This window comes from Neovison vison, chromosome 5 (assembly GCF_020171115.1).
Source record: "Neovison vison isolate M4711 chromosome 5, ASM_NN_V1, whole genome shotgun sequence".
NCBI lineage: Eukaryota > Metazoa > Chordata > Mammalia > Carnivora > Mustelidae > Neogale > Neogale vison.
The window spans coordinates 58,535,951-58,547,055 of record NC_058095.1 but is presented as its reverse complement, the minus strand read 5'-3'; the positions used below and the strand labels follow the sequence as shown (position 1 = coordinate 58,547,055).

The following is an 11,105-nucleotide window of genomic DNA, read 5'->3' as shown; positions in this document are numbered from 1 at the left end:
CCGCCGAGCCGGGCCCCCGGCGATGCTCTGGATCCCACCTCCCCCGGGAGCTGCGCATTTCCGCGCGCCCGGGCGGCTCCGGCTCCGGCCGGCCCTCGCGGCCGCAGCCCGCGCTCCGCGTCCCCGGGAAGTTGTCTCCGGAGCCCGCGGCGCCTGGGTCTCCTCCCCCTGAGCCCCGCCCCCCCGCCCAGAGCTGGATCTGCGAGCTGCCCGGCCCGGGGGCGTCGCCGCTTGCTCCGCGAAGCCTGCGAGTCTCCGCTGCCCTGCGCGGAGCGCGCGTCCCCCGCCTGGCCGGGGACCCCCCGCGCACCCCCGAGACGGCGCGCGCCCAGAGCGCGGGAGCCCGGAGCGCCGGGCGCCTGGGACCCCGCGGAGCCGCTGCCCAGCCCGCGGGGCTCGTCAGGGATGCAGGCTGCTCTGTGAGCCCGGGCGCCAAGGCCATGTCCGGCGCCCGCTGCCGGACCCTGTACCCCTTCTCCGGGGAGCGGCACGGCCAGGGGCTGCGCTTCGCCGCGGGCGAGCTGATCACGCTGCTGCAGGTCCCGGACGGCGGCTGGTGGGAAGGCGAGAAGGAGGACGGGCTCCGCGGCTGGTTCCCGGCGAGCTACGTGCAGTTGCTGGAGGTAAGGGGCGAGGGCCGGGGGCCGGAAGACCCGGGGCTTCGCTGCTTCGCGCGCCCGCGTACCTGTTGCCCGCACCCGGGGACGCCGGAGCCGCCCCTGGTCCGAGGGGCGCCGCGGAGCCGGCCGGGGGCAGCTGCTGCGCGTCCGACACTGCCGGCGGCCGAGGCAGCGGGCGCCCCTCGGGGCTGGGCAGCGTGGGGATCGCCCCCGGAGCGTCCCCCGTGCCGGGCCTCCCGAGCACATCGTGGCCGCCCTGAGGAAGGACAACTTGTTGCCTGTCTGAGTTCTGGAGCGAGCGGGCGGCCGGACGCGCTCCCGGCGGTGGCAGGGGCCGGCCGAGGGCTGCGGAGTCCCGCGCTCTAGGGAAGACGCGCGGAGGATCCGGATCAGTTAAAAAAAAAAAAAAAAAAAAGTGGCATCGATCGGGCCCTGGAGCCCGGAGCCTGCCACCGGTGGACGGTTGTGCTGCCCCGGGTCAAGCTGCCTGGCCGCCTAGGAGCCACCCACTTGCTGGTCAGCTGAGCCTGGCTGGCCACCGGCCCCAGCCACCCGCCCGATCAGGGGTGCTGCAGCGCCCCTCTCCTGGTCCGGCTTCCCGGGGCTAAGGTCCAGAGCCTGAGAGTGGCCTGTTCCTGGGCTTCTGGCATGCCCCCAGGACTGCAAAGGACCTGCTGAGCCAAGTCGGCTGGCTGTTTATTGTCTGGGTGACAGTTGGGAGGACTCCCTCTCCTCTAATGGCTGAGCTCATGGTCACAGCCTGAGTGGGCTTCGAAGTTTCAAAAGTCCTTTGGTGGGGGCGTTGTGGGGGAGAGGACTGACCTCATAGGACATCCCCTTTCGTAAAAAGCTGCCCAACCCCAGGATTGTTGTACAGACTTCAATAGGCGGTTATCCACAACTGTGTAAGGTTAGACCAAATGTTCTGCAGAAACACCTCCCAAATCACGGAGTCTGAATTTATTTATAATTTGACCCCTGACCTACTTTGCAAAGAACAGGGTAGCAAGTTTAGAGAGAAATTGCTGGGTGGGACTTAAAGAAAAAATAAAAATAAAAAGGGAGAAAAAAAAGAGAGAAAGAAAGAATGATTGATGGGGTTAAGTGATTTTGGGTGAGTTTGCTGGGAAATAGCCTGTGAAAATATTACCAGAACCAGAGCGTGGCCTCCTAGAGGTACAAAATCCCCCCCTAAAGGGATTAGTAGCATTCAAACAAAATTGAGCCTGAAAGAGATTTTCGTGGCCTGGCAGAAAAGTAGGTTCCAGAACCCTCCCGATTGTGTATTTTGAGAAACTGGTGTGCGTCCGGCAGGCTCAGGTGTGTGTCCTGGGCTTCCCTGGTTCCCTTCCCGGGATTCAGATGTGAGAGAAAGTACATGTATCCCTTCTTAGGAGGGCCCGTAGCCTCCTGGTTCCTGGCTCAGGACTCCTGTTTCAGAGTTCCTCTGGTGGCCACACTTTTTCCAGGAAATCCTGATGTGGAAATTTGGCTTTGGAGGTCTCTCTGCTGAGGAGCGCCCCTGACTGGATGCAGCCAGCTGTGTTTTGGGGTGGGGGTGCCCAAGGCTGGGGGGTTGATAGGCCGTGTTCACCAGAGGGAACGGGCTCTGCTTTTTTTTTTTCCTCTGGGAAAAGGGAGGGCGGACCAGACCCTGGAGACACACAGAGCCATCTGCTAGGACAGTCTTGGGTGCCTCGGTCACAGACCCTGGTGCTTAGTAAGGGTCTTTCAGACCCACTCCCAGTGGGGACATGCACGGGAAGTGCCCGTCTGTGGGAGCCGGACCACGGGGAGGGGGTTCCGTTTCTTGAGCACCTACTAGGCCCTGGTTCCCCCGAAAGCTCTGTGAAGGGGAGGCAGCCTCCCCATTTCTCAGGCAGGCATGAGAGGTGAAGGTAGTTGCCCCAGGGGAGAATTGCCTGAGCGGCTTAGATGGTTGAACTTTCCCCCCTGTAGCTGCGTCTGTTTTAAATTCGGCCCTGTGGGCTCAAGTGCTAAAAGGCAAGTGAGGGAAGGGTCTGGATCCTTGTGGGAGAGGCCACGTGCAGCCCTCCAGGTCAGCGTGCTGATGACAGCAGTCCTAAGGGTGGGCGCTGCCTATGGGGGCTCTGGTGAATGCAGGGGCTCCTTCCCACCTGGAGCATCTCTCCTGCTAAGTCTGAAAATTGCTTGCACAGGGAGGCTGCTGGCTTTCCTACAGTGGGGGCAGGGCTGGGCCTGAGCCCTGGGACTTTTCAGGGTCAAGGCAGGTGCAGTTTCCAGAGGATAGGAGATCAGGCCCTCTGTGTCTGGGCACCTCGTGGGTGAGCAGGTTGGACTCCCAGGCTGAGGGCTGGAGGGTATGTGGGTAGATGTCCCTTGGGATGGGGAGAGTCTTCAAGCCAGACTCAGTGAGGTGACAATGGAGATCTCCCAAGGGAGTCACTGGCTGTGAACCGGCCAGTATATGAAATTGCAAGTCCGGAGAAAGCAGCAGCCGGTGTCCTTCAAGCCTGGAAGTTGGTGCAGCAGCCAGGAGCCTGGAGAGGGGAGTCTAGAGATGGACAAGCCCATGGGATGTCGGCCAGCAGGTGCCTGGCTCTGGGCCTGCTGGGGGCGCGGAGAGCAGACGACAAGGGGGGAGCTGTTGGGGAGATAGGTCCAGACAGAATGGAGGGCACCAGCCTCCTGGGGGAGGAGTGTGATGGTGGGGGGCACAGCTGGGTGCAGCAGACCTTGGCTCTTTGGTTTAAAGAGTGATACCAAGAAGCCCCATCTTGGCGGAAGGGTACTATGGGTCGAGGGCAGTGTATGCAAAGTGGACACTCTCCGAGGATTTCTGTCTTGTTCATACGAAGAAAGGGGAACTGAGAGGCCCTGGTTTTGCCAGAAGCGTACCCCGAGGAGAGGAGCTAGGAGCTAACTCTTGCAGGGCTGAGATCTGCCTTGGAGGCCCGCCAGCCCCAGGGGAGGGGCCCCGTCGGGGGAGATTCTGGTCCTGGCTCCCAGGGGAATCTCCTGGATCAGGCCTTCAAGGAAAGGGTAGAAGGGTGCAGCATATCCTTGGTTTCCAGGAAGCAGCCTCTAGGAAACTGTCAGCCCGAGCGAGGAAGTGGGGCTGGGAGAGGTGCCACCCTGTGGGCTCAAGGGCTGGCCTCAAGGATCAGGGGTGCTCGGGATGGTGGATCTTCCCAGAGGAGGAGAGCAGCAGCAGGAAGAGGGAACCCTGTGGCTGGGTAGGTTCGGTGGGTGGAGGTCCGGGAATTCCCTGTGACCTGCTCTTAGCCAAATGGAGAAAAGAAATCTGGGACATGAAAGATACTGGAAGGCATCCATGGAAACCCCCCCAGAGCTTTGGGGAAATAAGCTGCCATCTGGCTGTGAGGTGTAGACCTCAGAGGTGCTAACAGGGGGGCCCTGTCTGCCAGCAGAACCAGGTGGCTGCAGGGGGTCACCTTTGAACCCGGTCTCCTCCTCTCTGCCTTCTGTTCTCCCATTTTGGGCTCACGGGATGTGCTGCCAGAACATTCAAAGTGCGGCCATGGGAGAGAGATGCAGAGATGTGGAGCTGAGCTGGGCTGGGCTGTGGATATTGCTGTGGGACAGACCACCCCAAGACTTCGTGTCACCAAACACCCATTTCCTATTAGCTCACACATCACCGTGGGTCGACAGGGCTCCGCTGGGTGGTTCTTCTGCCCATCTGTCTTGGCATCTGTCCTGCATTCACAGTCAGGGGGTGGCAGGAGTTGGGGTCCCCAAGGGAGAGCTGGCCTGGAACTCCAAAATGGCGGCTTCACTCCCGTGTCTGGTGCCTTGGTGTTCTTCCAAGGGGGCCTTTCTCTCCGCATGTGTCTTACTCTCCAGGGCCTGTCCACGTGGCCTTTTTCTTTAGCAGGGAGTTTGGAGTCTTTCCCTGGGGGCTGGCTTCCAGGAATGCAAAGTGCAAATTGCCAGGCCTCCCTAAGGTTTGGGCTCACCACCAGCACATCCCTTCTGGCCCATTTTATTGGCACAGTGAGTCACAGGACCCGTCCGGATTCTGTGTGGGAGGGAGGTGCCTGCAGGTGTGGATACAGGTGTGGCTACAGGTGCATCGAAGGCCGTTTTGCAGACTGGCAACTCCAGAGGGGTCGGGAGAGCCCAGCTGGGGACAGTGATCCATTAGAGAGGAAACAGCGCTAGCCCAGATGTGAGAGAGAGAGAGTGAGCTCCCAGAGGGAGGCAAAGTGCAGGAGATCTGGCTGTTGTTCTGCTAGAAAATTCTCCATTGCCATCCTTAGGAGGAGATTCTCTTTCTCTCTCTCTCTCTCTTTTTTTTTTTTTTTCTTAAGATGCCAGGGATTTCTCCATAAAGGCCACCTGATAAATGTTGCAGCTGAATTTGAAACCGGATTTTCCTGTCCCTAAAGCCTGGGTCTGTCCACTGGGCCATTGGCATGGCAGTCCAGCCTTTTCGGGTGGGGGGCGATCTTTGGTGCTGGTGATTAGTAGACACAGTTTATCCGAGCTGCCTGACATCTAGTAGCCACTTGCTGTGTTATGCAGATTGATTTTAATACCAGGCCTTGCGTTCTGGAACGTGAGAATTACCTACAGTGGGTGTGACCTTGTCCCTCACAATAGGATTTTTCTGTAAGGCGGTTTTTAGCTCTGTTCGCAGAGCTGTGATGAGAGCTGGGGCTCCCAGCGGTTGTGACCGTGACCAAGTATACCCAACAGGCTTTCTGCCATCGTCACTAAGTCATCCTGTCCTTTGATTTGGGGGCTGCTGCCTGCCTTTGTAGCTTCTGCTGTTTGGAAATCTACCTTCAGCTCACCCCTCTGCTGGGGAGAGCCTACCTCTCTCATCTCTGGTCAAGTAGCCACCCCACGGGACTTCAAAGCCATGGGCAGGGCTTACGGATTCTGCCGATTCAGGGCACCTTCACAAAAGTTCCCTTAGCAACAAGTCGGCAGGAATCCCCGACATGCGCTCACCACCACGTGAGTCCTTGCTGCCCGTTTACCACCTGGAAACATGAATGAGATGCTGACCTTCTTGGGCTCTCTCAGCCTGGGGTGGGGGAAAGAACCCAGCTTTCATCTGATCTTCTGATTGTCCTCATCGGCGAGCCCGGAGGCTGGGACCCCCACTTTCCTGGAGAAAGGAGGTTTGGTAGACCAGAAAGCCCTATATCCAACGTGAGGCATCACATCAGGATTTTTGTGTGGCTGCTTCAAGGGGGGTGGGGGGATGTGGTCCTCACAGTTGGCTCCCTGACTACTCACAGTGGCAGGGCAGTCCACAATGGGCTTTCCAACAGAATGCCAGGACTGATCTCCTATCCCCACCCCACCCCTACACTGCCCCAGCCTTGTACTTAATTACAAAATTAGTATATTCTTCTCTCCCTGCAGGGGTGAGATTTGTGGCTTGGTGTTTACACCCTGTGGAGAGAAATAGAAACAGTGGCCGGCAGGGGGGTGCCGCTTGTTCTTCGGTGGGATCAGAGCACATGATGACCCCGTGAAGGGGGCAAGTGCAACAGGTATATGGGCTTGTGAGGGGTTTTTGTGGGTTCCTGGGGACTCACTACCTCCTCCCTGCACACTTTGTGTCTCCCCTGTCTACCCTCTGATGAAGATGTGGTTTTTTTTTTTTTTTTTGATGAAGATGTGTTTTATTGGGTGAACCTTCCTGGTTGAATGTATTTATTTCACTTCTTCAGCTGGTAGCTAGATTCGTTCCCCGGGGACTCAATGTCCTTTGTCCCAACTAAGCTCATCATCTCTCTGTCCTCTTCTCCCCCTTCTACCCCTACCTGCCAAACCACAGGGAAACCACCATCTCTCTGTCCCCCACCTTGCCTGCCACTGCACCCCCTTAACCTTTTCTTCTTCTTTTTTTAAAGATTGTATTATTTATTTGAGAGTGAAAGCAGGAGAGAGAGAGCATGAGCAGGGTGGAGGGGTGGAGAAGAAGAGGGAGGAGCAGACTCCCCGCTGAGCAGGGAGCCTGATGCAGGATGTGGGACTCAATCCTGGGATGCTGGGATCATGACCTGAGCTGGATGCTGGCGCCTAACCGAACGAGGCACCCAGGCACCCGTAACCTTCTCTCCTCCTGTTCATTTGGTTAGTGGAGCCTCGTCTGCTCTCCTTGGGAGATGTTTCTCAGAGACCTCGCCTTCTTCCCTTGCTCTGACATCTTTTCTGTCAAGGGCTAGGAAACATCTCCGGTTTTTGCGGGCCAAGAGGCAAAGTGGAGTTACAGCTGCGTCGCTGGGATTCGCAGAGCGCCAGGGGCGGTGAGAAGCCACGAACGTGCCCCATATGGGCTCTGTCACAGCTTCTCGGCTCTGCTGTTGGAGTGTGAAGCCGCCATAGACGGGCTGGGAACCAATGGGTGTGGTTGAGTTCCAATAAAACTTTATTTATAGATGCTGAGATTTGACTCTGTTCCAGTTTTTCTGGGCCCTTGCGGCATCCTCCTTCTTCGACTTTGTTTTCAACCCTTTGTAGATGTAAAAGGCTTTCTTAGCTCATGGGCTGTATATAGTTGAGAAGTTCAGAAGTCAGTTGCTCATTCATTCAACAAACCCTGAGTGTCTAGGATGGGCTGTGAATTCTTGGGTTAGGTGCTGGATGGGAAGTACTGACAGACATGGAAGAGAAGCTGACACTTAGCTGGGGAGAGGGTACACTAGAAAAAAAAGAATTTTTAGGTACTGTGGGGCCAATAACATAGGGTACTATGGTGGAGTGGGGTGTGGGGTATAGGTGGGGTTTGAGAAGACCCTCAGGGAAACTTCTCTGAGCAGAGACCTTGGTGATGGAGGGCCATGGGAGTAGCTGGGGAGAAGTGATTTGAGGCAGAGGGCATCATGAATGCAAAGAACCCTGAAGAGGGGTGTATGGGTGATATATTTGCGAGAACCAGAATATTCTAGAATGGTTAAGAAAGCAGTGAGCAGGGGGAAGAGAGGGGGGTGTGACAGGCAGAGAGGCAGGTTTTGGGGTATTTATTGTTGTGCCCCCCACTATTTTATATATATATATGACTTGATTTTTCTGTAAGAGTCCACATTGTGCACAATAAAAGACACATACTAAAAAATCATTTGGGATTTCTTGCCCTTTCCCCCAGGTTTGCATTTCTGGGGTAGCGACCCTCCCACCATGGCTGACTTCAAGCCTCTAAGGTTTTTAAAAATAGAACCCATTTGAAATATGCCATTGTGTAAGGTTAAGGCGTTCAGCACGCTAATCCGATTCATTTCTGTATTGCATTTCTGTATTGCAGAAATTTTTTTTTTTTCTGATTGCCCTCATAGCGATACATTGTGGCACATTACATAATTATTGTTTCTTCCTCGTGGTTGGCGGGTAGTTCTCCAAGTGCCGCAGAAAGCCTGTGGTTTGATGGCAGGGGAGGGCGTGCCCCGATTCATCTTGGACAGCTCATCTGGGCTGCGGTGCAGAGACTGGCCGTGAAGAGGGTAGGAAGGAAAACTGGCTGGTGGCAGTGGAGATAGTAAGGCATGGGTGGGTCTGGGGTGTATTGGGCAGGTGGAGTCAGAAGCACTTGCTGGTGGGTTGACTCTGGGGGGTGGGGTGGACCTCGTCTCTTGCAGGTTGGTGCTGATACCCTTTTCCTACTCTCTTCTCCTTATCTGTGAATTCTGCCACTGGAGACCTCTTCCTTAAAAACATAAGGCAAAGGCAAATATAGATCGGGAAAAAGTTAATATCCTTCATGCAGAAAGTGCTCTTATCCCAATATGGGGCTCGAACTCATGACCCCGCGATCAAGAGTTGCACACTTTTTTTTTTTAAAAGATTTTATTTATTTATTTTGACAGACAGAGATCACTAGTGGGCAGAGAGGCAGGCAGAGAGAGGAAGGGAAGCAGACTCCCTGCTGAGCAGAGAGCCTGATGCAGGACTCGATCCCAGAACCCTGGGATTATGACCTGAGCGGAAGGCAGAGGCTTTAACCCATTGAGTCACCCAGGTGCCCTAAGAGTCTCACACTTTTCCGGCTGAGCCAGCCAGGTGCCCCAGGGTGGCATATTTTTTTCTAAAAAGGATACTTGCTTTAATGAAAACTGTCACAATTTAAAAAGAATGAGCATTGTTAAGGAATGGTGTAGGAAAATTGTCCTAGGCTCCCTGGAGGGTACTTTTTTAAAAGATTTTATTTATTTGTCAGAGAGAGAGAGCACAAGTAGACAGAGCAGCGGGCAGAGAGAGGGAGAAGCGGGCTCCCTGCTGAACAAGGAGCCTGATGTTGGACTTGAACCCAGGACCCTGGGATCATGACCTGAGCCAAAGGCAGATTCCCAACCAACTGAGCCACCCAGGCATCCCTCCCTGGAGGGTAGTTGGACAGCATACTCTAAGAGCCTTCAGAATACACATGCCCTCTGATCTAGCAATTCCATTTCTAGAAATTTGGGCTCAGGAAGCATCTGATAGGCAAGCTGTGGGCGTCAGGAATCCCACGTTCCTAATACCTAAACATAAATTGGCTGCAACCTGTCCAACCAGAAGGAACTGGGTAAAATGAGGCTCACTTATGCTTAGCATGTGGTCCGACAGGCAGAAGGGGTGCCATAACTATATGGAGGCTAGATTTTAAAAAATAATTTGCTCAGTGATGCTGAATGTTTCATGGAGTTAGCATACTTCAGATCTCGCCCTATGACAAGACAAAAAGAAATGGTGTGTCCAGGAAGGAATTGTTTTTTAAAAGCAGGGACTGTGTGTACCAGGCGTTCCGTAAGTATCCTTTCGTGGAGAGAACAGGTTGAAGGAATACTTGCTGGCCCAGGGCCACGTTCTTTTAAAATATCCTCAGTGACAGCAAATCTTTGTCTTTTGGGGGAGGAAGGGTGGTTTTGATTTCTTTCTTTCTTTCTTTTTCTTTTTTTTTTTTTTTAAATAACCAAAAGTCATTTGGAGCCAAGTCTAGTCTATCTGTATTTGTGATGATCTGTTATCTTGTTGCAAGGAGGATTTAAAGCAGTTTATCGAAAAGCATACGGCTTTAAGATAAAAGCATAAATGGACAAGACAACCCTAGAAAGGAGAGAAGAAGGGAGTTGGCGGAGTGAACTGAAGAGTGAAGAGGGTTGTTGAATGAAATGATGCTGTTTGGGGTTTTTGGGAAGTCCTACCCCCAGGTAATGATGCAGCTCAGTAGTTCTCAGTGGGGAGTTGCAGATGCGTCCTGAGAAAGCGCTGGCATCTCGGGCATTGTACTGTATCGGTCAGGATGGGTTAGGATGTGCTGCCATAACAAAGAGCCCCCAGATCTTGGTGAGTAACACAGCCTAGGTTTGCTTCTTCTGCACTTTGGATGTTTGTGGCAAGTTGGTTTGGGGCCGCGAGACCCTCTAGGACTCAGGATGAAGGAACCACCACTGTCTGGAATCTTGCTGGTGATCACGTCAAATAGCATCTGGTCCCTGAAGCTTCTGCCTGGAAGCAACATGTGATACTTGTGCTCATATTTCGTTGACCAAAGCGCAGTTAATATGGTGGGTAGCTGTCCTACTGTGTGCTCAGGAGGAAAGAAGCAAACTAAACATATGTGGGTGTGCTCTCACTTGGGAAGGATGACCTAGTTCTGCACTGTCTCAGGCTCAGTATTTTCTGGTCCTGCCTTCAGCTGTGCTTCTCAGGACTGAATCCAGTGCTTCTAGAACAAGGTTCTCCAAATGCATTCCCTTCCCGGGTCTTGTTGGTTGCTGATCCTGGCTCAGTAGGCCTGAGAGGGGGCCTGAGGTGCTGCGTGTCTGACCGGCTCCCACGGCTGCAAGGTCTTCTTCACATTGCAAACCTTATCAGGTCCTCCTAGCTCCTCAGAGCCAGGATGAACTCTTGCTGTTCTTGCAAAGCCACTGTCCCCTTTTCTAAGCTATCCTGTCATGTAGCACTCTGCAGGGCCCAGGAATCAATACTTTGCCTATGCGTTTTGAACATAATGCGATCATTTCCTGATCCCCGGACTTCTTATGATTTTTTTTTCATTATGGCCAATACATTTGTCACAATGTCTGGACAATCAAGGCCCAGACATTTACATTTGAGCACCTACTGTGTGCCAGCTCTCCTCAGGGCTCCGTGAGCTCCAACAGAGACAGGGAGCTGAGGTCAGGGGCTCATCCTTGGGGAGCCCTTAGGGATATGCTCTCCCCTCTAGGGTGACTCTGGCAGGTGACCTAAGAGAGTTGAGCCTCACACTTGTTCTGTTGGAATGAAAACCCTTCTGGGTGTTTGGCTTCCAAGCTTCTGTCTCAGATATCTTAATCCCTCCTCCCTTCTCATTTGCTTGTCAAATGCACAGACAACTCCAGGATTAGTCAACAACAAAAGAAGGTAATTAGGTTGTAAAAACTCTTTAAAGCTGATATTTTAAGAATTCTCCAGCAAGGAGCCCTGGTCCTAATTTAATCATGATAGAGGATCCTTATTTTAGGAGCGGCTCAGGGAGGAATGTCACTGAGTCCATTTGTT

At 53.9% G+C, this 11,105-nt stretch overlaps 1 protein-coding gene across 1 annotated transcript in view; it reads left to right on the top strand.

The window, feature by feature from the left end:
• The first annotated feature begins 359 nt into the window (after positions 1-359).
• The window catches only part of GAS7 (growth arrest specific 7), a 191,359-nt gene continuing 180,613 nt past the window's right edge, over positions 360-11,105 (top strand). The window contains exon 1 of the mRNA XM_044249090.1: positions 360-623. Coding sequence (XP_044105025.1) covers positions 441-623 — 183 coding nt within the window. The 5' untranslated portion in view covers positions 360-440. The remainder of the gene's footprint in view (positions 624-11,105) is intronic.